Source organism: Protopterus annectens, chromosome 6.part1 (genome assembly GCF_019279795.1).
Source record: "Protopterus annectens isolate FY-2018-M chromosome 6.part1, PAN1.0, whole genome shotgun sequence".
NCBI classification, from domain to species: Eukaryota; Metazoa; Chordata; order Ceratodontiformes; family Protopteridae; genus Protopterus; species Protopterus annectens.
The window spans coordinates 470,264,390-470,292,134 of record NC_056738.1 but is presented as its reverse complement, the minus strand read 5'-3'; the positions used below and the strand labels follow the sequence as shown (position 1 = coordinate 470,292,134).

The 27,745-nt window shown below is 39.2% G+C and overlaps 1 protein-coding gene across 4 annotated transcripts in view; it reads right to left on the bottom strand.

The window, feature by feature from the left end:
- COL18A1 (collagen type XVIII alpha 1 chain) overlaps positions 1-27,745 on the bottom strand; it is a 1,701,455-nt gene that overhangs the window by 440,760 nt on the left and 1,232,950 nt on the right. For all 4 annotated transcript variants that reach the window (XM_044075903.1, XM_044075900.1, XM_044075901.1 and 1 more), the window contains 3 exons: positions 16,733-16,759; positions 10,989-11,051; positions 10,588-10,683 (listed from right to left, as the gene is read on the bottom strand). In XM_044075903.1, coding sequence (XP_043931838.1) covers positions 10,588-10,683; positions 10,989-11,051; positions 16,733-16,759 — 186 coding nt within the window. The remainder of the gene's footprint in view (positions 1-10,587; positions 10,684-10,988; positions 11,052-16,732; positions 16,760-27,745) is intronic.

The window sequence follows — 27,745 nt, the reverse complement described above, 5'->3', positions numbered from 1 at the left end:
ATAAAGTTAAATCCCTTCTTTAACACATCTGTACAGGAAACTGAAAGGTTGATTTCACTCAAATTAATGACAGTCATGGAAAAATCATCAACAGTCTCAACATGTCCCTTCACCACTTCTTCCTGTTCTTGCCTTTCTGTTTGCCCTTGTATTGGGTCGAATTGAACCACCTGGTAGTCTTTTTCATTTTGCCCTGGTTCATTTGAAAAGGGGCATTGTTGTTAGATGCTAGAACATCAGCAAAACTGGTACTAGGTGTGTTTCCACTGTTGGTATTTCCATCGTTGATTTTATTCTTATTTGTTTCCACTACTTGCTTGATATTATTACTACTATTAGTCGTAGGAATCATATTTTCACAATTTCTTACATCATTATTGATTGTTTCGCCATCATTAGTAGAAGTAAATCTCTGATCACTTTCTTCTCTATTCGTTGTTTTATACCCATGGGAAACATTGTGATCAGTGATGGTACTAATATATGCTTCATTGTTCGTATAGGCATATATATCTCTTCTCATTTTATTCTGCTTTCTGATTATTATTGTAGCCTTATGTCTGTTAGACTTAACCTCTATACTGTTGTATAGAGGTAAAAACTGGGAGAAACAGGTGTATTGTTTCACCTTCTCGTCTAACTTTCTTATATCTTCAGTAATTGTTAACAGTTCTTTCTCATAATGGTTTACTAACACCCGCATCATAGATATCCCAGCCTCATTATACAAGTTTATTAATGTTCTGCATAAATCATCACCTGGTACAACACAGTTCAGGAATTTTGCTGTCCTAAGACCTTGAGGAACAATGCACAAAAGTAACATCCACCAGGAAGAATCTTCCAAGAAATGAGTTTCAGCACTGCTAAGTTAATAGGACCATACAACATACATGCAAGCCTATCTATTGTGAAGCTGTGGTCCCATAGAGGGGAAGGCTTCTTCTGAGGAGGACAGAGATGCAGCACTCCTTCTTCAATGGACTGCCAAAAGTGTTGGTGATGGGCAATAATCTCACCCTCCATAAGGTTATGCTGCAGAGAGATTGCTGACAAATGCACCTTGTCCATGGAATAATCTCTGCACAAATAATAAAGGTATCCCAAAGAGGACAGAATCAATTGCAAACTGACTATGTTGTTACTGATAGGGATATAGCAGCATGGGTCACACTAGGCAACTGGTCATGGAGACCAAAAGGTGCCTAGCTGCATACATCTTTAAGAAGACAAACGTAAAGGTTCTTGCTAGCTTTTTCAAGCCCTTACTAGTACTTACCTCCCAAACTGAGCAGGTCTGTACATGATAACCCAGGTGTAAATTTGTGTCTATTATTAAAGTCAGCAAGACTGTTGTGGTAACTTATTCCATGGGCTGGGAATATACTGAGTTGGGAACCTATCCCTCCAGAGAGTCTTGTTTACTTGTTGGTGTAGATTTAGGTTCCTAATGCAAGCATTTGTTAATGTTCATATTAACATTCCCTTAGCAGTTCACATTTTTGAGGAAGTAAACATGCTGGTGAACTGTGATCACATCTCTTATCCTCTTCTGGAGCTGTGAATTCAGAGGTGTGATCCGAGTCTTCTGATATTGAAACAACTTCAGATATTGATCTATTTTCTGGCCATAGAACTGTAGTTCCCCATCTTCTGCTTAGTACAGTAGAATAAGCTGGGGGGAGTGGCAAATGTGTCCTCCATTCTGAGGCACTGGAGGTTGCTATAGTAATTGTAGCTATTCCTGCTCATTCCATGTCTCATAACAAAGTTTAGCAAGGAAAGACTAAAACTATTTTTTACTGTCACTTGGTAGGTGAGAAGGGCAAATTTTAGATGCTTAGATCCTTGGTGGTAAAGGAAATCCTACTGGTCCTAACATAGGAAGTCTACCAAAGATGGGGTGTCAACTGCTGTTTCCTTAGAGTCTAACTTGTACTCTAGACTCCTTCTGCATCAGATCTCTTGAGCGGAGTCTCAGAGATCACTGAAGCCCTTTCTGTGACTGTGTGACTGTGCCTACAAATGAAAATGGTTCTCAGTTTGAAGAGAACCAAGCCAAGGCTTTTGACATTTTTCCCTAAGCTAATATTACTGAAAAAATTACACAAGCTTAAAGTAAATCCAAGTGCTGTCCACCTGATTGCAAACTGACTAATCAAACAGATCTTAAGCTGTGAAAGTTGCTGGTTTCCTCTCTGAATGTAAAATTGCAGCTAGTGGCGGGCCTCTCCTGTTTGGTGCTTACTTTGCAGACTCCAAGCCAATATCACAGAAGTGTGGCTGACCAAGCTTGCTGATGACTTCAAACAGGGCACTGTTATCCACTCATTCACTGATACAAAACAGCACCAGCAATTGCTGGAATATGCAGATACATGGTGTATCAAAAATGTCAAAAACAATCTACAACTAAATGAAAAAAAGTGCAGAGTAGTAGTGTTTGGCTGAAAAGTTTCCCCACCTCAAATGTTATAGATGGTACTCCTCTTCAGACAAATATGGTCATAACGGACCTAGGTACTTATGTCGATAACTCTTTCTCTTTTGATCATGTCCCCACCATATTCAGGAAATCCGTATATCTGGCCCAGTTAATTTCCAAGGGGATATCTTCAATATGCACAGAAGTTATCTTCCTACTGTACCCTTCTCTTATCAGACCCACCACTGAATACAGTGCCCCCTCTGTTACATATAAATTCATGTGTATCATTCAACTGGAAAGGCCACAAAGATTTCTAACTGAGAAAATTAAAGGTTTTAAGTTATTCAAATGTCTCGATATATTAGCACAATTCTCCTTATACTCAGTGGCCTACAGTTTGCTGACAGGTGACTGTGTCTCACTTTTTGAGCCATGAAAGATTCAGTCTGGTTTGACCTCTTATTTCTTCACAAATGTAGTGGCTCTGTTTTTGTGCAATGACTGACTGTTTGATGCCTTCTCTGTAAGGTTCAGCAAAGAAAAAGGGTTCTCAAACTTTTCTCTGTAAAGGTCTTCTTGCATTGTAATTTTTTGTTTTAAACTTACTTTTTAGCACCACTTTTTTTCATCTTCCTTCTGAAAGCCCAGACCTGATGAAACTATATATTCAAATGCACATTTCAGTAGTAAAAAATAAGAGGAAATACAGGCATTAGTACTGAATGCATGTTTAATCACATCTCTTCAATGTCCAGAATTCCACAGAATGCCTAGATTTTTGCCTCATATTTTTGGTCTGTTCCTCAAAATATTTTTGGTTTTCTAATAAATCATGGAGGACTGAAATCACTAAATAATGGCAGACACTTGAGTTTCATATGTCTTTCGTAAAATGCATGCTAATGCAAAACTTGTTATTCTAGCAAACTGTTTGCGTTTAAAACAGCAATGTTTAAAATCTGTCTCTGACTTTGGGCCTTTGTCTACCCATTTTGTTTTGCTTTGTCCAGAATTCTTAAATCTAAGAGGTTGTGAGGTTTGTAATTGTGTGAAGGCTTGTTTGTTGTTGTTATTGTTGGTGTGTGTGTGTGTGTGTGTGTGTGTGTGTCTGTAGAGGGATACCTTTTCCAACAGGATTCATGGGTCACCAAAGAAAACACTACCGAATGAGGTTTGACAGCATTAGTTTTCGAAAAGTGTGATTCAGAGACTCTCTAAAGTGCTGATAATTAAGTCTTTCTTACTGCAGCTACAGCAGTCACTGAATTGCAGTTTCTCAACATCACATAATTTGACCTACCTGTGTCACCCATGTGGTCTGCTAATAGAAAGACAGCGTGGATAAGACCTCCGATATGCTGGACAAACTACCTGATGGCCTGCATCAAAATGTACTGAAGACTCATTTAACTACAGCATCCACTGCCAATCCAGATATGGGAAACTTTACAATACAAAAAATAAGAAGACAAAGAGGAAAAGTAGAAAAGGATGTCTATGCATGCACTAAACTCTTCGCTTATAAGGTCCTCAGGGCCAATAGCCTAGTAACTTCCTATGATTCTATCATCCTACAGGAGATTAGTATTGGAGAAGTTAAAGAACTAGAAACTGAGGTTATGGAGTACCTGCAAAGTAGAAGCATTCAGTGTAGAAAATCTAATTCAGAAAGCACCAAAACAGGACAGAGCAATGGATATACAAATTAATGGGAAACCAGTGGAACAGGAAGCAACTGGTCAGGTGCCATATGAAGATATACTGGAGCCTTCAACAAGAAACCAGTATAAACGTTCACTTGAAGCTGGACAGGAACAGGAAACTGTGAAAACTCTGACACAGTCAATGTTGAGGAGTGATGGGGCCAGTAAGTTCCCATATGACAGAGCAAAGGACGGCACATGATGAAAATGAAGAAAAGGTGACACAGGAAGATGCTACAGAACTTTCTATAGAATGCCCGCAGGAAATAGAAAATAAAAAATGAGCCCTCAGTTTAGAAGAAAACAAGCTAGGAGAAGAGTTGCTTGGTTTAATAGAGACAGATATATTAAGATCAATGAAAGAAATAGACTGCTGAAGGTCAATAAAACCCCAAAATGCAGAAGTCTGATAAAACAAATGAACACAGTAATTAGGACTGTCCATAGAGATCTCATGCATTATAACAGAAGTAAACAGGATATATCACTGTGCAGCTAAATTAATAACTGATAAAAGTTCTACCACAAGAACACAGGGTAGTGAGGGAAAGGAAGGGGAGAAAATCGAATACCATCATGGAAGTATCGAAAAGAGAAAACTATAAAACAAGACAAAAAGTGTCACTGTTAGAAGAATATAGAAGAGGGAACAGATCAACAAAAATACTAAGAAAGATAGACAAAATAAAAGCAATGCACAGTATTAGAACAGACCGGAATCTATCATGCTCTATCGCAAATAAGCTAAAAATCTCAGCACAGGCGGAAAAACTTAGAAGATATACAGATAAATATAAAGGAAAGAGTACAAAATATGCATTTTATTGATGACCCAAAAAAGCTTTACACAGAGTTGGGAAACAAGGTAAAAGGAATTGAAAGACCACCAAAAAATGAAGAAATAGATATATTTTGGAGAAATATTTATGAAGATCCTATGGAGCATAACAAAGATGCTAAATGGATAGAAGAAGACAGAAGAAAGAATATGAAGTTTAAAGGTACAGGATATGAAATGGGATGAAGTAGCAGCCAGAGAGATTGAAACAAAGTTAAGAAAAACCTCCAGCTGGAAAAACTCCAGGCCCAGATGCAGTACCTAACTTCTGGTTAAAAGTATTAACATCTTTGCATGAAGATTTAGCCATGACTAAGAACTATTTATATATGCACCTTGAACAGACACCAACATGGCTAACAATAAGAAAAACAATGCTGTACTTAAGAATGAACCTGCAAGCTACCCTAAAAACTATAGACCAATAACATGCCTTCCGACGACTTATAAACTATACACTGGAATTGATGAATAGAATATGAAGTTTAAAGGTACAGGATATGAAATGGGATAAAGTAGCAGCCAGAGAGATTGAAACAAAGTTAAGAAAAACTATAGATCAATAACATGCCTTCCGATGACTTATAAAGTATACACTGGAATTGATGACAAGAGAGTTTATAGTCATTTAGAAGAAAACTCAATTATGGCAGTAGAACAGAACAGAAGTAAAAGAAAGTTATATGGAACAAAGGATTATATGTTGTTAAATAAAGTCATAGTGGAGAACTGTAAAAAGGGGAAGAATCTAAATATAGCATGGATTGACTACAAAAAAGCATTTGATAGTATCCCACATTCATGTATCAAAGATTGCTTAAAAATGTATAATTTGCAATTAAGCCATGATTAAGGACAAATTATTATTCCATGGATAAAAATTCAAAGGGGGATATTCCAGGGTGACTCTATGTCACCGATGTTATTCTGTCTTGCCCTTAACCCATTAAGCTGTCTACTTAACAGCTTAGGCCAGGGCTATAATTTGACTCCTAGAAAACAACAAAGTGTAAAGACTTCTCATCTTCTCTTTGTCGATGATTTAAAACTGTATAGCTCATCAGATAATGAACTGAAAGCACTACTGCAAGTTGTCAAAACTTTTTCAGATGATATAAGAATGAGATTTGGTCTTGATAAATGTGCAAAAGCAACCTTTAAAGCAGGAAAACTGCAGCACCAAGAAAACATCAGTTTGGGACAAGAATGTCACATAAAAGAACTTGAGCAAGAGGGAGTGTATAAATATTTGGGAACTGATGAAGGACATGAACAAATGCGAATAAAACTTAGTAAGGAATACTTAAGAAGACTTAAATTAAACCTGAAAACATTGTTGACATCTAGGAAGAAAATCCAAGCTATAAACCAATTTGTTCTTCCTGTCCTAACTTACAGTTTTGGAGTGACTGACTGGCCCCAAAAATGTGTTGGACAGATTAGCTAGGAAAACAAGAAGGATGCTTCATGCTCACCAAATGATTTATAAAAATCAGTGCATACCAAGATTATATATTCCCCATTCCGAAGGAGGGATGGTTCTCCTTGAAAATGATTACATGTACAGATCTGCAATTGTGGGACTCCACACATATCTGCTGACCTCACAAGACCCAAATGTAGTGAAAGTTTGGAAACATGAGGAGAATAAATATAAGATGACTTACCTGCTTAATCTAGCAGATGCATACCAGCATCAAACAGAAATGGAAATCAAACCAGAAGTAGATAAAAATCAGGCAGCAATTGAATGTGCCAAAAAACAAAAAAAAAAGAATATAAGGTGAAGGACCCGGTGAGAAGGCAAGAAATGTGGAAAATGCATAAATATAGTTGCATGTATAGAAAACTTCTGGAAGAACTTCATGTTGATCAAGAATGAACACAAGAATGGATAAGGAGAGGCGAATTTAAAACCAAGAGATGAAAGGTTAATACTGGTGGCCCAAGACAGTGGGCTACGTACATGCTGGTTTACAAAATCCATTGAACATGTGGGAGAAACAGACAAATGAGAATTTTTAAAACCAAATTGCAAATAGTTGCACACCTCGTTGCTGGTTGTGACATACTAATGGCAGAAGGACTGTATACTGAAGGACATAATAACGTGGCAAGACTGTTGCACTGGGGAATGTGCAAACATTATGGTACTGAAGTGGCTGAAATGAAAAAATGAAAAAATCATAGATAATGATGAAGTCTACTTCACATGGGATCACCCATTACCAACAGTTCAAAAGATACATGCTAGAAAACCAGATATAGCGGTCCATGAAAAGAAGACAAAAGTAACATTGATCATTGAAATCACCACACCTAGTGACTACAGTGTCTTGCGTACAGAGAGACACAAAGTCATAAAATATCAGGATTTGCAGGCAGAAACAACAGCAATGTGGAAGAAAGATACCCCGACAGTTCCAACAGTAGAGGTGCAAAGGGTTTTATAAAAAAGAATCTACAATCGTATTTAGACATGTTACCAATATATGTACCTCGTATGAACTGCAGAAGGAGTCATTAATGGGCGCACTGCGGGTGCTGCGAAGAGGACTTGTGGCTGATATCAAAGACTGAAACAATACTAATTTCATGAACTTTAACTGTCATGCCATTAGAAACACAAAAGACTTGGAGAAAATAAAAGGAAAGAGGCTACATTCATGGATAAAGAAGTGCTTACAGATTTGTAAGACACACCCTACACTGATTAACTACATTATAGGGTCCATGAAACAGTGGCAACCACTTTGCAGCTATGCCATAATAAAGGAAAAATGATTATCCCAGGGATAAAAATTCAAAGGGGATATGCTAGGGTGACATTCTCACCGCTGCTCTTTTGTCTTGCCCTCAACCCATTAAGCTGTCTACTTAACAGATTAGGTCATGGTTACAATTTGGTTTCCAGACAGCAACAACGTGTAAGGATTTCTCTTCTTTTTGTGAATGATTTAAAGCTATATAGTTCATCAGATGAGGAGCTGAAAGGACAAAAGGAAGTGGTCAAAACTTTCTTAGATGATATAATAATAATCTTGATTGTGCAAATGCAACATTTAAAGCAGGAAAGCTGCATCACCAAGAAAATATCAGTCTGGGACAGGAATGTGGTATAAAGAAACTTGAGCAGGTGGGAGTATACAAATATTTGGGAATTGATGAAGGATTGACAATAAAACATTAACAAATGCAAACAAAACTCAGTAAAGAATATTTTAGAAGACTAAAATTAATGGTGAAAATATCCCTCACATCTAAGAAAAAAGTCCAAGTTGTAAACCAATTTGCTCTTCCTGTTCTAACTTACAGTTTTGGGATGACTGACTGACTCCCAAATGGTATTGGATCAGGAGGACAGGAAAACCAGAAAAATGCTTCATACTTACCAAATGATATAAAAAACTCTGTGTATACCAAGATTATGTATTCCTCATTTTGAAGGAGGTATGGGCCTCCTCGAAATTGATTACATGTATAGATCTGCAATCGTAGGACTACATACATATCTGCTACTCTTACAAGATCCAGACGTAGTGAAAGTTTTGACATACGAAGAGAACAAATCTAAGATAACTTCCCTGCTTAGTTTAGCAGAAGCATATCAGTGTCAAGCAGGAATGGAAACCAAACCAGAAGCAGACAAAAATCAGGCAGCAACTGAATGTGGCAAAAAAACAAAAGAAAGAATATAAGGAGAAGGATCAGATGAGAAGGCAAAAAATGTTAAAAAGGCATAAATATAGTTGCAAGTGCAGAAAATTCCTGGAACAAACCTCATGTCCATCAGTATCTGACCCAGGAATGGTTAAAAATAAGTGAATTTTAACCAAAAGATGAAAGGTTAATGTTAGTGTAGTGACCCAGGACAGTGGACTATTTGCACACTGGTTTACAAAGTCCACTGAAAATGAGGGAGAAACAGACAAATGCAGGTTCTATAAAACAACTGAAAGCAGTCGCAAACTTTGTTGCTGGATGTGATACATTAATGGCAGGGAACCTGTATACTGAAAGGCATAATAATGTGGCAAGACTGTTGCATTGGGGATTGTGCAAACATTACTGACCTGAAGTAGCTGAGAAGCATTGGAAACTTGAGCTGCAAAGCATTATGAAGAATGATGAAGTGTATATCACATGGGATCACCCATTACTAACAGTTCAAAATGTAGATGACAGAAAACCAGATATAGTAGTCCCGAAAAAAAGACTAATGTAGCATTGACCATTGAAATTTCTACTCCTAGTGATTACAGAGTCTTATATATCAAGAAACACAAACTCATAAAATACCAGGATTTGCAGGCAGAAATGACAGCAATGTGAAAGAAAGATACCCAGACAGTTCTGATTGTAGGAGCAAGAGGTGTAATAAAATAGAATTTATAGCTGTGTTTGGATATGCTACCAATACATGTAACTCCATATGAATACAGGAGGATTCTGTGATGGGCACAATGAAGGTGCAATGAAGAGCACTTTTGTCTAAAATCAAAGATGGTAACTACACTAATTTCATGGACTTTAATCATACCTTCACTTATGAATGGGGTCCATTCCCATCATGGTATTAGAAACCCAAAAGACTTGGAGAAATTAAACCTACAGAAAGCAGCAACTAGGCTGTGGTTTTAAACTTTTGTAAACCCCTTCAAGGTCAAGTAGGAAAGACTTCCTTCTTTTCATGACAGATACTAGCAATTCTGCTTCCTTTTCCAGCCATATCCTCAACCAACAGATGGTCAAGAGCATGATGCATCTTCACATCTTTGTATGTTACATCCTTACCATCTGAAAAGTGAGTGGTGAGTACAATAAAATTAGAATATGTCATGCACTTAGTTTTGCACTCTCCATCAGTCTTAATTGTGCACAGCCCCATACACAACCTTCCCTAGAAAGGGAAGGAATATTGCATTTCATTCATAAATGAGCCATTCGTTCTTAACAGTGCTTTGAATTTTACTAACAGGGTACAGCCTTTATGTTTCTTATCATGGATAGTTCCAGTGCCATCTATACTGTTTCAAATTTAAGTTCTGTATTTAGTCAGCTTAAATAGCTTTCCCTGTGGCAGCAGGTTTAAGAACAGTGAGACCATGTTCAGAGTACAAATGACACAGAGTTAAATTTGTTAAAATAATTTACATTAAAAATAATGTATACTTAAAACTAACATCTGGAGCTGATATCTTTAATTTTTTATACAGCTACCAGTAGTTTGTAGGCATTTGCCCTACTATGCTTTTCTGGTTTGAGAAGTGAAAAAAAAAAACATGTCTATGCAGTAATGCAGTAATGCAGTAACAGCAATCTAGATGGAGACCGTTATCGTTATTACATTTCCTCCCTTTGTATCTCTGACATGTGGTATTCCACTCAGAGGAATAGAAGGAACTAAGTAGTTAGGTATGCAAATGTCATGCTAATTAGCTGTCCAAACCTCTGGAAAGCGCACCTACTTTTCTACACCTTTCTCCAGATTTTTGATATCTGCAGATTGAGAGGGATGAAGGCCTGCTTGGTCAGTTTGGTAACAAAAACAACTAAGTAACACATAAAAGTAAGAAAAAATGCTTCTAAATTTATCTTGAAATTAAAAATGAACTTACCAACTTGTCTAACTTTGAAGATGAACCTGAAAGTCCTGGGGGACCTGGTGGGCCTGGAGGTCCAACTGGTCCAGGAAGTCCTACTCCTGGGTTACCCTAAGGTAAGAAGTAAATGTATATGAGTTGTACACAAAATGACCCAAGAATTAAACCACAACATAAAGAAATTAAGAATCTTTTGTACTTGAAATAAAAGCAAATACTGCACATTTAAAATCAAGAATATAATCCTGATTCATGAACACATGATACTTGACCAGAACCAGAGATACCAAACTGTTGGACATGGAACGTATAAACAAAAAAACTAAGACAAAGTAAGAAGCCAACATATTAAATACATGAAATGATAACTAACAGTACAGCATGCACATATTAATGTCTTCAGAAGATAAGTGTACCTTTTCTCCTTTAACACCTGGTTCACCTTGAGGTCCAGGGAAACCCTGGGGACCCACATCTCCCTAGAAAGAGTAAGCAAAATGACACATTATATATATTTATAAATCTGGAATGAAGTACCCACCTGTGTGAAAAATAAAGTGATACATTTTCTATATGTGGAATATTAGTTTTAAATTTCCGATGATCTACAGTCTGGAACTCTGAAGCCAATGTATTTCGTTGACTCATTCGGTGTATTATCTCCTTACTTAATAAGGGGCATGTACCTTCCTAGCCTTGCTTGCAGAAGCTATGCCTTCCTTCACAGTAGTTCACCCCACCTTACAAAGATATAGAAATACTTTCTTTCTGTAGAGGGTTCCACTGTTCTGCTTAGAACAGAGCTTTGAACTCCCCCTTCTGCATAGATGCTAGGATAAACATAGGTTAATATGCATGCCCTTGCCAAATACAGCAATGTGTAGCCTCTGCTTCCTTCATTCACGCTAAGTGGAACGAGCTACATTTTTTTCTTAACTCTTCTCCCTATTGCAATTCGTTAAGACACAACCCCTTTCCACTGAGCTCTGCTTGAAACCCTCATCTGTTTTTTTTTTCCTTTTATCAGGGATGTGGTACAGAAGCATGCAAATGTACTGAAATACAGAAAGAAAATATCATCAAGACTACCAGAATGCACTACCTTCACCAAAAAAACTGATAAAGAAGATAAATAATATTCTGCTTAAATTTTTTTGGCACCCTAATAAACCAAGAGTTTATTTTGATTGGCACAGAAAGGGTTGAGATAATGGTGGGGCAGCATTACCTGATATTCAACTGTATTCCACTTCAGCAATTGTAAAGGTTATAGTGTTGTGGTTAAATTCATCTTATTATTCAAAATGGAATCAAATACATCAAGAATTATTATTAGTAAATAATAAATATATCACAACCTGTCATAAACAATTACCATCATATTGTTTTAACTAGTTATTAAGAGCTTTGCGTAAATGGTATTACATAATAACATAATTTCCTCTTTCGGAAAGTTCACATATTCTAACCATCGTATTAAAGATTTAATATGTTATGTTTCCAACTGTATATACAAATGACTGCTTAGAAACTCATAACTTCAACAAAATGCTAGTACTGAAACAACAAAGTAATTCAGTTTATTGGCATCAATTCTTAAATGGTACCAATATATATATATAAATATATATATATATATATATATATATATAAATATATATATATATATATATATATATATCTATATATATATATATACTGTTGAAAATTTAAGGTCCAAATACAATCCATTTTCTGAGAACTGGTCAAATTTATAAACAGAGACATTGTGAACACAGGAGGTAAATAACATATTTAACCTTGAAAAGAAATCATTCCCCAAATTACTGGAATTCTTAATAAATATCAATAGTAATGCAATGAAAAATAAATCATATTTGTCACAAATTTATAAACTTATTAAGTTAGATTTCACATACTTAGACAATTCCTATTGGAACTACTCCTCAAAAATGAACACTGAAGACTTCTCTGAAGAATACAAGAAATTTATAATAAACTCTACAGATAAAGCTACATCTTAATTATACTGGACAATTTTTACTTTTATATTTTTACATGGCACTCTCTTAGCTCCCAAGAAAATTACAATTATGTATAAATCAAATACAATTAAATTCTGGAGATGTGATTCTGAAACAAAAGCTGATTGGACCCATATGGTATATGAATGTGAAGTCATGTCCCCTTTTTGGAAAAAAGATTAATAACTTCATTCAGGCTCTATGGTCAGGCAGATGTAATATTTCTAAATGTTTAGTTTTATTTAATGCTCCAATTCCTGAGATAATTCCAAAAACCCAAGTGCTTCTTCTTTGGTCTATCCTTGCTATAGCCAGAAAAGCAATTACTAACAATTGGAAAAGTAAAGTTACCCTCTCTAGTGCTCAATTTATTAGTACGGCAAAATTGTTTGCAGTGGTGAATTACATACTATAAAGATGAGAACTTCTAATACTACACATTCATATTAATTTTGGCTTAAACTTGCCTGAAAAATATTAATTGTCGTTGATGTATAACTTTGATGTATTGATCAGCTGTGGATCTATGTAAATAGTTATTTGTTTGTTTTAGAATTCATTTGTTTATTTACTGTTTTAAAACCAAATAAAAAAGACTACTAGAGTGCTGCTACTACACCCTTTATAGCTACCCACCCTTCCTTCAACTGTCCCAAGTACCAAATAATTCTCCTGTACTACATACCAACATCCTGACATTGTGTTCAATAGCTGTATAATGCTCTCACTGAAACAGCATTCTCACATCAGCATTAAATCGCCCTCCTTCCATCTACCACCCATGCCTCCCTCTGTCCTTCAGCTACCTGCCTCCCACTTACAGTCCTGAAATACACCATTTCAGATACCCGACTTTGTCTTTTCTGTTTCACTGCGTACTTTACAGAGCACTAAGCCTTTCAGCATTCTCTTGCCAAGACATTCTCCTCATTACTGTAGCCTAATATGCCTTTCTACATATGACGGACAGAACTGAACGAATTGTGCCAGATGCTGCATTTAAGAGTGCCCTGAACAACAGAAGGTTTGTTATTAACTTCAAGTCCATTACTTCAACTAACACCTCAGCATCATCACTGTTCTTTCTCATCATGTGGCATGATTTAGCTTACATTGACTATGCCCCCAGATTCCTTCTCTTGTCTCACCATCATATAACTATCCTCCTATCAGGCATATTCTTGACCTCAATGAATGCCCAGCGTGTATTTTTTTTTCGTACTAAGCCTTGGATGCCACTAATCTTATCATCCTATAAGACGTGGATGACCTCAAAAGATACCAGTCCCTTCATCCATGGCAATAACATCAGAATCACTGCTGTGCAAGCAACATGAAATGAGTGATACACGAGTGACCATAGCACTGACCCTAGCAATGAGCTCTGAGGTAAACCTACTGGTAAAATTAATTTATCCACATACTCCACTATGCATTAATACCCTTTACTTTCAAACAATCAGCTACTTACTTGACTGTACATTTTTGGCTCCTCCCCAGTTTTAAATCCCCCAAAAGTATCCTGCAGAACACAGTGTCAAACATCTTGCTAAAGTCCAGTTACACCACATACAAAGGGTTTCCTCAAAATATCTAAGTGTGATCCAGATATATACAATAATTACAGGACTGGCAAAATCTTTAATGTGTGACTATATACAGCTACCTATCTGCAAGACTGTATTTATGAACTTGCCAACATGACTGAATGTTTTCATGACTCACTGGGATGCAAGAGAACTACCATACATACCATATTACAATTCTGCAGCAACTTTTTACTTTCAGCAATGATACAGATCTACAGGTAATCCACCACGAGTTACCTTCAATTCTTAACAACCAGGAAGACAGCTAGTCATCTTCATTTTCAACCCAAAAAAACTTAAAGTTTTGGCTCTAATTTCTTCCTGCTCATTTTACAATTTCTCTGTTCCCATGTATGTGCAGTCTACCCCTCCAAAATGCACCCCATTCCTCTGTAAATAGCAAGGTGAAGCAGCTACTCAGTATGCATACACCATCGATAACAATAACCCAGTCTCTGTCCTTCACTCACGTAACCCTCTCACTTTTAAGGTTAATCCAGCCTGTGATATCTCTGCTCTCTCTTTCTATGTCTCCATCTCTCTCTCTCGATCTTGTTTAAGACCTGTGTCCTCCTCACAATCACTTTCATTAGTTAATCCAGCCTGTGAGATATCTGCTCTCTCTTTCTATGTCTCCATCTCTCTCTCTCGATCTTGTTTAAGACCTGTGTCCTCCTCACAATCACTTTCATTAGTTAATCCAGCCTGTGAGATCTCTGCTTTCTCTTTCTATGTCTCCATCTCTCTCTCTCGATCTTGTTTAAGACCTGTGTCCTCCTCACAATCACTTTCATTAGTTAATCCAGCCTGTGAGATCTCTGCTCTCTCTTTCTATGTCTCCATCTCTCTCTCTCGATCCTGTTTAAGACCTGTGTCCTCCTCACAATCACTTTCATTATTTTATGTATACATTCCTTCTTTCACATGTAACTACTTTTACTTAAAACCTTATTCAAACTGATTTCATCTTGCCACATTTTCTCCTAATGCAGTGTTACTACAATACTTTCTGTTACCCTGACAGACCCTATGGCTTAAGACTATCAGTTTCTTCTACCCTACCAAATTGTGGAACAGCAACCTGGAACAAATAAGCAGTAGTAGCCTGGATGTAGAAGATGTCTGATATTAGTAATCACAGGAGTAGGGAGATGGGAAAACTAAAAGAAGGTTCAAAATCCGCCATGTCTCAAAAAATATTGATCTCATGGGCTGTCTGTTTCCATTACATTTCAATCTGCTTCCTACTGCAGAATTCCATAGCTGGGCAGGATTCTCCTGTGGTCCCAGACCTCTGTCTTTGTTATCCTCTCCACCATTCCTATAGGTAACACAAACTGAACTAAGATTTGACCACTCTTGCAGAGAGGCTTTCTTATTTCCATCATCTTAGTGTTGTTGAGGGTAAAGTGCCATGAACTCTCTAATAGATAATAAGTCTAAACAGCCAGGCCATCTCGTCTGTGCATTTCTGTGTTTCTCTTATAATCATTTAGAAATTAGCAGTGGACATTTTCCGCAGAAAATATCTCACTCTCAAACTTCACTTCCACACAGCAGCTTTAAAACTAAATGGTTCCATAAAGCAGAAATAAAGGTGGCTAGACAACTGACCTTACAATATGGATGCTAACTCTCTTAACCTCACATACTGCCCTGCATGTAGCTACCTAGGCAGCTAATACAGGAGAGGTATGTAGCCAACTACGTTCTACTAGCTCAAAATTCAAACAATACCTGATTATTCAGGTGAGCAAATAATGTCATTGATTTTTTTTTTCTGAGTAGCTAGGTTAGCTAGACATTCTTGGCTGAGGAAATTGAGAATGGCTCCACAATAAATTGATTTCACTTTACAGAATCAAGCTTCACAGCAAAAGACTGACAAGTCTAGCATTTATTATTCAATGTTCTTTGCTTCCTGAAATGTGCTAAGTAATATCAGCATTTGTCAAAATTAAGCTGCAGTATAAAAATAAATGTGTACATTGTTTTCATTGCTCTAAGTTTCTATTGGTAATATACTAGTTTACCCCAAACTATGCTATACTTACCAAATCATGCGAACAGTAACTCGGAAAATCTTAACATTTAAACTCATCACACAGTAACATACAGCAGGACTTAATATGCTGATGGTCCAAGTTTAGAACTTAGCTTTCTAGATAAGTAATTCAGGCAGATATAAATCCAAAGCCTTGCCAGGTAATGTACCACAGTACAAACAAGGTTATCAAAATGAAAGAAAGACAAGTATTCAAAATAAGAACTTAATGCTAGAACTTAACAGCATACTACAATGCTTGTTTGTGTGAATTTCTACAGCAGTGGCTTACACAGAGGGTGTCATGGACTGGGAATTGGTATGCATCAGTAAGGCACACATGACAGATTCTAAAAATAAAACACATTCACTCATTAATGCTCAATTCTTTTTCATGTCCTTAGCTGTCATGACCAGCCCTTTTCAGCAAGTCTGCCATTAACATGGACTTTAAATGACCCATAAACATGGAAGAAGTATTTATTAAGTGCAACAGAACTTACTGGTTTGCCATCTTCACCTGGGTCACCCTATAAGAAAGAGAAAAAAAAAGAGAAAAAACAGGGATCCATTAGTAAATAACTGCTTTAATGATAATCATCATACCACAAAAGTCATAAACAATCAGATTTTGCATTAGACACTGAGAACCACAACTCTAATAGCCTATTTACATGAAGTAGCAAAGTCTTTTTATAGGGAAACTGTGCAGCTACAATCATGGATGATGGAAGAAGGAGAAATTCCAGAGTGCAGCTTTTGATATTAATATATATATATATATATATATATATATATATATATATATATATATATATATATATATCTGGATTTAAATGGGTACAGCTGTTTAAATAACATTTCTATAATGACAACCAGCTGTGGATATCCATCACATTCATAAGTCCATAGATTAGTACTAGGCTAACTGCCTTTGTTGACTATTTTAAGCCTAGCCAATTACCCCATGTGAGAATCAAACCCTTCACCTTCTGTCTGTAAAGTAAACATCTTAGCCATTATGCCACCCTCCCACACATGTACAACCACGTGGTTTGCAAATAATTTCACAATAACAAGGGTCAACACAAAATCAGTTTAGAAAGATAGTAAGGACAAATACAAATTACAGAAAGATGGACGAAGATGAAAATTGTGACAATCAAGTTGGAAGAATGACAAAAAATCAAGAAGGAAGCAAAAAGTATCCCTGGAAAAAGTAGAAAATGATAAAGTCTTGAACAGTGGTAAGAAAAGATAACCCCTTGAGATAGTATGGCTAAAAGAATTAAACTGCTTCAAAGGCAAAATTAATGGATTTTCACTGACTTGCTTGAGCTCATTTACTTTTTAGTTTGTTAGTGCTATACTTGTTCAAGGTATTGTTTGCCCCATACCTGACTGCTCACTACATCTTGTAGTAATATGTTACTCCTTGATATATTACAGTGTACTGTATTTGGAGACTGTTGGCTAGTGGAGAAGGAACTACCATTTCTACATGTATTAATAATGATCGCTCTTTCATTCAGTTAAAGTAACCACAAAGTGAGACTATATACGTAAGTGGAGGTAAGTGGGCACCCCTACATAGTCTCCTGAAAAAATATGAATTTGTTATTACATATTTACTTGAATTTCCCATCGCCATAAGTATGTAGTCATAGATCTTATACACACTTGAGGTATTAGGTTTCACTCTGAAATGCACAAATTAGTTAGTGTATTTAGAGTTTGTACATGTTTTAAACCCTCTCACCACAAAACTGAGCCTAATGGCCCCTCTACCTGCAGCCATTCAGCCCATCTCTTTGATGACAGTGGGAGCTGAGACTCCCCATATGAGTCATGTGCTCTACGGCCCCTATGTTACTGCCCATGAATTCCCCATGAGCTTGTCTGTTCAATTTTGAGAGCCAGGTGGTAGGGCTTGGGTCACCTTACTGGTCCTGCATCATGGCCTACTATCTCCTTGGCAGAGCACCCTCTCCAATGGCAGCCCTTTAAAGGTCTTCTACTGTTCTTCCGATGGAACATCTGCCTCCACAGGCTGAATTCTACTTGGCTTACTGTGTGACCTACACAGGGCAGCATGGGCTTGCTAGGATCATACTCCATGGAAAGAACACCTAGTGGTCCCACTAGCTGTCACCCATGTGGTATGCCACAGCCACCAACCTCCCTTCTTTCCCCAGGATGGCCATGCCAGAAATGGCTGATCACTCCCATCTTGCCTTGCCAGCCCCTACAGGCACCCAAGCCATTATTCTAACTCAAGTCAGCTGTGACACAGTGAAGGCATTATCCATCTGTGCTACAGAAAGTACAGTTGTGTACACTTGCCATAAATGTAGATGTTCGAGTGTATTCACTGCTGCAGTCATCACATTTGCAATCTGCTTGCAAGTTATTTGTGGTTGGGTCTACAACTGCACTGCTAAGTGGAACATATCAGCAATGGATGCTACTACTCTTTGTTCGGAGAGCATGGAATTTGGCCACAGATGTAATCAAGAGTTGATTCTACTGCTAAATATGGTGTGTGTGTGTGTGTGTGTGTGTGTGTGTGTGTGTGTGTGTGTGTGTGTGTGTGTGTGTGTGTGTGTGTGTGTGTGTGTGTGTGTATGGTGCTGAGTCATGACTAACTCATGGTGACCCTATGGACATACATCTGACCCATTTACAGAGTTTTGATGGCAGAGATAAGGGCGAAAAGGTTGTCTAAGCTGACTATTACCAGCAACACTAGTCTGCTCTCAAACCTAGTTTATTAGTGCCCAAAGTCAGCAAATGCTATCTATCCTTACCTTGTTCTTTACCATCATGGATTTTTTATTCTACAGTTTCAAGCAAGCCGTTTCCTCATAGGTGCTCCTCTTAGGCTTTCATATTTGAAAGGTAATTAATTTATTTAAAACACTTTTGTTTTTCAAAGCAAATGTTGCTTTATCACAAGAAGCATGGCTTCAGTAGAAAGGAGAAACAAAAAGCTTTGAAAAACAGAAAGGCATTTTAAGTGGTCAGACGCTACTTGCCTGTGCTTAGACTTGTCTGCATCCTGCTGGTTGACATATAACTGGACTCCATTTTCACAGCAGCTAACATTTGTTATTTGAATATAATCAAATTAAAACAGATGCGCAAAAGACTTGAACAATATTTGTACATGGGACTATAACTGCACTGTTAATTTGAACATAATAGCAGGCACAATTAAAGTTTCTACTACTGCTTGTTGTTGTTAACCTAACTTTTGCCACAGTCATATACAAGACTGATAAAACTTGAATTCTTGAAAACTAAAGGGTAATTATTTCTATTTTGTGCATGAGCATACACACACACACACACACACACACACACACACACACACACGCACACACGCACACATGCACACAAGCACACACACACACACACACACACACACACACACACACACACACACACACACACACACACACACACACATTAAAGATGAGTGAGCAAAAAAAAATGCAGATTTTTATAAATATGAATGAACATACTATACTAAAACCTGGCATTTCTCTTTAATTACAGACCTTTTTTACAAAACAAACAGCAAGTCTGAGGCAGTCACGTTGGAAAAATGCTGCTCCTTTGAACCTGGATTAATGTAATGTGAAGAAATGTATTTTAAAGCTCAGGTGCACATTATGTATTCATGCAAGAATGTGAAGCAGTGCTGCACGGGTTAACATGACAGCTTATTCCTGAAGCAGTGCTGCACGGGTTAACATGACAGCTTATTCCTGATTACACCGATGGAATACAATAAACTTATCATGTTAATTACATCAACACTGTAAAAGCAACAGTGCCGCTTCTCATGGAGCCTTTCAACTTCACATATTGTCCTTATCACAGCAGTAGATCATATAGATGTTTTATTCACTGACACAGTATCCTACTGATCCAGTATGTTTCACCTCTACAGGTATTCCAGTCAACACAAAAATATTAAATTTAAATAACTCTCAATTCAAGGTCTTGTCTCAGGAATGACATACTGTTAAATATGATTGAGAATGCTAATTTTTGCAGTCATGCTGTGGAATTACCCCTTGGGGAGAAATGCATAAAGTCACTGACATGTTATTTAAGGCGGGATTCCACAGATGACCGGTTTTAAATTAGGCTCTGAACACTGAAGAATGGAAAGTTTACAAGCAAACGTTCATCAAACTAAGGGCAAGTTACTAACTTTGGCAATTACCAGCAATACAGCACCAAATGCCAAAAATGCAAATATTAATGTATCACCTTAAACATTATATGTAATCCCGATATAAAAGTCTAACTTGAGGGTGTGATTTTGAAGTCTACCTCAAGGGGAGAAGACAAGTCTTTGCTCCTAGAATGATTAGTATCTTTAATCACTAGGACTGCGGTGTGTGGAAGGAGTTCAGAGGGTGTGTGTTTGGTGGTGGGTTGAAGTGAGACTGCCAGGTGTTGGCAAAGAAAAACATTACATATCTGTTTGATGATAGCAACGAAATATCAAAAACGTATTTTTCTTTATTTCAAGCACAACAGCAAATACCAATACCAACCAGCATTACTGACATTTGGTAGAGGAATAGGTAGCCTTTCCATTGTCACTCTAAAGGGGGTTGAGATTTTGTGAAAAGCTGTGAAAGGGGTCAAGGATTTTTTTTTTTAAATTGCACATACGGTTTGCAAATGATACTTGTTTTATGGACTTAATACTCACTAAGTGGGCACAGTTGGAGGACTTTGGATCAAAGTGGACCACTCTATGAGCCAGTGTAAAAGTGTCTGTGCTTGCTTGCTTCTGACCCAAGCGAACCACTCTATGTGCAAACGTAAATGTGTCTGTGCTTGAGTGTGTTAAAAAATTTGCAGGGGATGGACAAAGAAGACTGATTCGCTTATACTCATACTTAGTGGCTGGAAACACTTAAGGAAGTGATGTTTCATCTGGGAAGAGTGAAATGTAGCCGAAGACAGGCAAGTCTGCTGACTGCTCCACAAATAAATGAATGACACCACACTATCAGTGACTAGCATCATTCTCCTAATCCAGAAAATGAACACCTCTCAGGATGTCATTGGCATAGAGATACTGTTTCCTCAAATGGCCACATCAGGTTTCCAATTGAAAATCACAAAATACACAGTTTCCCTCCCTCTCTTTACCACATAGTTCAAACTCTGGACTTAATTACTATGGCAAAACTGAGTTGCTGGCTAAACAACCAATTAAGAAACAAGTTAACACTGGTGAGAGATAAGTTAAAAGAAAGCACAGTTGTGTACACTTACCATAAATGTAGCTGTTCGAGTGTATTCACTGTTGCAGTCATCACATTTGGGTTATCCCTGCCAGGGTAGCCCTCGGCCGGCCCAAATACCAAAGACTTAGTATTTCTGCGTCAGTTGCTGTTGCTTCAGGACTGATGTCAGGTCATCAGTAGTATAAAATAAGGCAGCCGACACCATTACATTAGTTTTTCTTGCCCTAACCTGTCAGGAGCCCCCAAGTAGGAGTCCAGGTTCTGGTGGAAGAAACCCAACCAGTGGAAAATAAATACCAATAAGTCCCTTGTAAGGAAAGGAAAACAACAAGTTAGAAAGGTAATAAAAGGAGAAGGAGAAGAAAGGGGGCTGGAGGGAGGGTAACCAGGACTGCAACAGTGAATACACTCGAACATCTACATTTATGGTAAGTGTACACAACTGTACCACATTCTTCGTGTTTCACTGTTGCAGTCATCACATTTGGGTTGATTCCCAAACCTGTTGAAAAGGGTGGATGCAGTCAATGAAATTAGGGGCTGGCTAGGATGCCCTGCAAGACTGCAGAGGCAAACCCTGCTCCGGATTTGGAGAAGATTGGCAGGTGGTAATGCTTGGTAAAAATGTGAACAGATGACCAGATGGCAACCTCCAGGATGTCTCTGGTTGGGACTCCTCTGAGGAAAACTGCAGAGGTGGAGGCCGCTCTTGTGGCGTGTGTCCTGATCCCCTTGGGGGGACACTTTCCATGCTGTTTGTAGCAGAAATGGATGCAGTGTGCTATTCATTTGGAAATGGTTTGTTTGGAGATGGCTTTGCCTTCTGCCCTGTAGGAAAGCTAACCAGCAATTGATCTGACTTTCTGAAGGATTTAGTCCTGCTAGATAGAATCTGAGCTGTCTGTGCACATCTAGAGAGTGATGAATTCTTTCAAAATATTTTGGGGATTAGGAAAAAAGGTGGGCAAATGAATGGATTGGTTGAGAGCCACAGTGGACACCACCTTGGGCATGAAGGATGTGTTAGTTCTGAGGGATGCCCTGTCTGCATAGAAGATGATGAAGGGTTACACAGCCATGAGTGCTTGCAGCTCAGGGACACTTCTGGCTGAAGTGATGGCCAGAAGAAATGCTGTCTTCCAGGAGAGAAATTTTAGCTCTGCAGAAGCAGCTGGTTCGAAAGGGGGCAGGGTGAGCTTTTCCAATACAAAGTTAAGGTTCCAAGCTGGTGTTGGTGCCCTTCTGGGTGGCCTCAAGTTGCCAACCCCTCTTAGGAACTGTTTGATCAAAGGGTGTGAAAAAAGAGGCTGCTCAGTGGGAAAATGAGTAGAAATAGCAGAGGCATGAATTTTTATAGAGGAGAAAGAGAGGCCACTGTGTAGTAGGTCAGCTAAGTAATCCAGGATGAGAGGGAGGGAGGGCTGTGCCATATTGGCTCCCTTAGCCTGGGTCCAGATGCAGAACCTTTTCCATTTATCAGTATAAGACTTTCTGGTGCTACGACATCTGGCCTCATAGATAACATCCAGAACCTGTTTACTGAGGTTGGCAGATTGGTTTGGGGTTAGGGAATAAGCCAAGCTGCTAAATTGAGTGTCTGCAATTGGGGATGCATGAATTCCCCTTCCCTCTGGGTCAGGAGGTTTGGAATCTGAGGAAGATGCCATAGGGGTAGTGAGGACAGGCTGTGCAGCAAGGGGTACCAGTGCTGCCAGGGCCAATCTGGAGCTATAAAAATGGTTCTTGGTTTTTCCTCCCTTATTATGAGCAATACCCTGGGGTTGAGAGGTAGGGGAGGAAAGGCACAGACTGATAGACTGACCCAGGGGAAGAACATGGCATCCCCTTTCCAAGCCATGCAGTGATGCTCCCTGGTGCAGAATTTGCTGAGTTGATGGTTGGTGTGGGAGGCAAAGAGGTCTACCTTCGGGGTTCCCCATTTGTGGGTTATTAGGTTGAAGGTACTTCTGTTGAGTTGACACTCATGTGGGTCCAGAAGATTTCTGTTTAATTGGTCTGCCAGAGAGTTGAGAGAGCCTGGTAGGAACTGTGCTAACAGGTGTAGGTGTACGGAAGAGGCTGGTGCCAAAGGGTCATGGCCAGCCTGCATAGAGGGTAGGAGTGAGTCCCTCCCTGCTTGTTGATGTACCACATCACAGTGGTGTTGTCTATTTTGATCAGGACAGCCCCTGGAGAGAGAAGGAGCTTAAAAGCTATCAAGGCGTGCTGCACAGCCGCCATCTCTTTTTGATTGATGTGCAGAGGGAATTACTGTGTCCCCATTGGTCCTGTATGCACCTGCCATCCAGTGTGCACCCCAAGCGTAGTCTGAAGCATCTGTGGTGAGGGTCTGGGTGGCAGGGGGTGGGGAGAAAGGCATTCCCTTGTTGTGGGAGCATACTGTTGTCCACCAAAGAAAATCTTTTCTGAGGAAAGAATTATAGGTAGAAGTGTTTCCAGGTCTTGAGAGTCCTGGCACCAAAGGCTCTTTAGGTACCATTGAAGTTTCCTCATATGCAGTCTGGCAAATGGAATGAGTAGTATGCAAGATGCCATGAACCCCAGAGCTTGCAGGATCTTCCTTGCAGTTAGCTGGGGCATTGTAGCTAGTTGAGAGAAGTAGGCTGTCAGGAAAATTTGTTTCTCTGGAGTAAGGTATGCCATTTGGGAAGCTGTGTCCAGACTTGCTCCCAGGAAGATTATCCTTTGGGTGGGCACCTGTTTGGATTTCTTTTCGTTGACTGTGTACGCTAGGGAGGTTAGTAGGGTCATTACAAAGACCAGGTGCTTGAGCAGCTTCTCCTGGCTGTTTGCCTGAATAAGGCAGTCATCTAAGTATGGGTAAATCTGAATATTTCTTTGTCTGCAAAAGGCAATGGCCGGAGTCAGGCATTTTGTGAAAACTCTGGGAGCAGTAGATAACCCAAAGGGAAGTGCAGAGAACTGAAAGTGTTGATATCCTGCCCTGAAGTGTAGGTATTTCCTGCATGATTCCCTGATAGGAATGTGGAGGTAGGTCTCCTTTAGATCTAGGGTGGCTAGCCAAGTGTCCTTGGAGAGCATGGATAGCAGCTGCTGGAGGGTGAGCATTTTGAATTTTGGGATCACCAGGAAGGTGTTTAGAATGGCTAGATTGAGGATGGGACGCCATGTGCCCTCTTTTCAGGGCACCAGAAAAAGTCTGGAGTAGAAACCTTGGCCTAACTGTTCTGCAAGAACATGCTCTATTGCCCTCATAGAGAGCAGGGAAAGGATTTGCTTTTGAGCCTCTGCCCATTGCCCTTCTGGGGTTGGAAGGGTGTGGAATGAAAATTTGTATCCCTGAGGCACAATGTTCAGAACCCAGTGGTCCTTGGTAATGGTTTCCCCGGTGCTCGAGTGAAAGGAGAGTTTTCCTCCTAGGGGTAGGTGAAGTTGGGCAGAGGGAGGGGGTGGAAGAGGTGAGTCATTGTGAGTTCTTACCATAAGGGGGTGGCTTAGAACTCCCTGGTTTTGAAGAGGAAGTAGTCCACTGCTTAGATCTCTGCATTCCCTGGGGCTGTTGCCGGGGGGGGGGTATGCTTCCACAGGGCCTAGGCTGGGCTGGTTTACTGGGAGCAGGAAAGGGCCAGTGTTTGGAGGGACAATGCCTGCTGAACCTAGGGCTGGACCTGCAAGAAATCCTTAACTGTTTGCATAGATTTTGCTTTTTCTTCCATCTTTTTTAAGACCTCTTCTGCCTTGGTACCAAATAAATTATCTTTTTGCAAAGGTGCATCCATCAATTTAGATTTGACATGATCTGGCAGGGGCTGTTCCTTAAGCTATGCATGGCTTCTAATGACAAATTCAGTGACTGCTGCCCTGCAAGAAGCTTCTAGGGTGTCAAAACCACAGTGCAAGGTGTGTTTAATTACTTGACTTGCAGAATGCATTAACTCTTGTGAATCTTTAGATTCTGCCCAACCAGGAAAGGAAGACATTTTTTTGTTTAAGGAGTTCCTAGGTATGTTGCTGAAATTTCAGCATATGGAACTGGCAATTTACTGCCCTGATAGCAAGAGTAGCTGAGGTGTATACTTTCATACCACATCTGTCCAATGCTCGAGAATCCCTGTCTGAGGGGGTGGGATTCTTAGAAGAGGTTACTTTAATCCCTTTTGGACCTTGAGAAATGACCTCAGGGTCAGCTGTAGGATTTTTAAAAAGATATTTGTGTGAGTCAGGGACTCTATAGTACCTCCAGAAAAATGCCAGATACTTTAATGGTGTTTTTCTGGAGTTGTATTTATTGGATTTGTGCATTTGGCTACAATTTCAGTTCTATCACTGTTTCAACCTTAATTTCTTGTAACTACAGTACCTGTCTGGTTTTCTGGGAGCAGGAGGAAGGGCATCAGGAGTTAAGCTGGATTCGAGGAAAACATCCTCCACAACATCCAGGACTGGGGGGATGGCCAAGGGTCTGTGTTGTGGAAGATCTAGAAATTCCCTGAGTCTCTTTTTAGACTGAGGGTAGTCCTGACTCTCCCATTGGAAATGCTCCCTTAAGGTATGCAGTGTTTCCCCAAAGGAAAAATCCTCTGGGGGAGAGGCTGAAGGAATGGAATCCTCTGCATCTGAAACCTCATAAGTGGAGAGGTGTTGCATGTCTTCATATTCAGATGCATCAGATTCATCTGACTCTTGTTCAGACAAAACTACAGGGGACAGATCTCTTTTCCTTTTGAAGGGGGTAGCTTGGCTTCCCCTGATCAGCATGATAAGGTCTTCCACCATTTTAAGCATTTGAGACTGAGGCAAGGTAGCAGGCGCCTGAGAGTGGGTCACTGGTTTCTTGGGAGTGGTTCGTAACCTGGGCCTAAGAAACTCGGTAGTTTTAGAAAGAATGGTAGTCGCGAAAGAAGACGGTTTGTGTTGAGAATCGGTAGTGCGAAGGACTTCCTCAGAAGCCAGTGCCTGCTCAACAGCTCTGGACCCATTCAAAGCAGAGACGACTGCAGGATCCTTAGTTGAAGAAGAATTTTGTGGCATATTGGACTCCAAAAGGGCCTCGGTAGTGGCCTGCGAATCAACAGAAGCGGACATCAGGTGCTGCGAAAGCACGTCACTGAGTACCGGAGAGCTGATGACTAGCTTAACGGAAGCATTATTGGTAGGTTTGGACCTGTGTGGTCTGTCTCTGTCTTTATCTTTACATTTTTTCAGAAGATCTACTGTTGGATGGCTTACTGAAGCCATACTGTAAGTTGAGGACTGTAAGTGAAAATATCTGGCTACAATAAGGGCCCAACAATGGATAGTTTTGGTGTTGAACAAAGCACAGAAGCGGCAACGAGGGACGTCATGGTATGGGCCTAAACAAGTGATGAAGTAAGAGTGGAAGTGTTGGTGTGGTATTTGTTTTCCACAGGCGAGACAATTATTAACTTTTTCTGGCACTGGTTAGTGCAAGAAAAAAGGATCCCCAACGGGGTACTTAGCTTTAAAAGACTTTAACTTCAATTCGGTACTTGAAAACTCAGGTAGAGGCCGACCAGCACTCGTGCAAACTGCTTCTTCTTCCGGCTCCACAATAAGAAAGACTGAAGTAATGGTGTCGGCTGCCTTACTTTATACTACTGACGACCTGACATCAGTCCTCAAGCGACAGCAACTGATACAGAAATACTAAGTCTCTGATATTCAGGCCAGGCGAGGGCTACCCTGGCAGGGATAACCCAAATGTGATGACTGCAACAGTGAAACACGAAGAACATCAATATCTGTTCAAATGGCAGGAAACATCTGCACTGTCTTAACACACCAATGTCTGTTTTGTCAATGCAGCAGACGGTCTACTATTGTCATTTTAGATGCATGAATGTTACAGCACTGGGCTACTTAGCCAAAAATTAAAAAAAAAAAAACGTATTTTCTGGCACTGTTAACTTATGACAAGGCATGGAAAAAGAGAGGGTATTAAGTAAGGAAGTAATAGAAGAATAATCAGTTGCAAAGTATTTGTTTTTTCATTTTCACATAATTACTTCACTAAAATTGAATTCTGACACATTATCATTTGAAGTCTAACATGCCGTGAAAACTATATGTGTATGCGAGTCTTATTTGGTTGAGTAAGGGAGAATACTTTTATGCTGCAACTACACTGTTTTCTTGTATTGTACTCCTTAAAATTAAGATGCATGTGTACTGTTAGCTCTAACATGACTTTTTAATTTTTACTTTATGGCATGTAACAATTTCTGGACAAGATAAGAA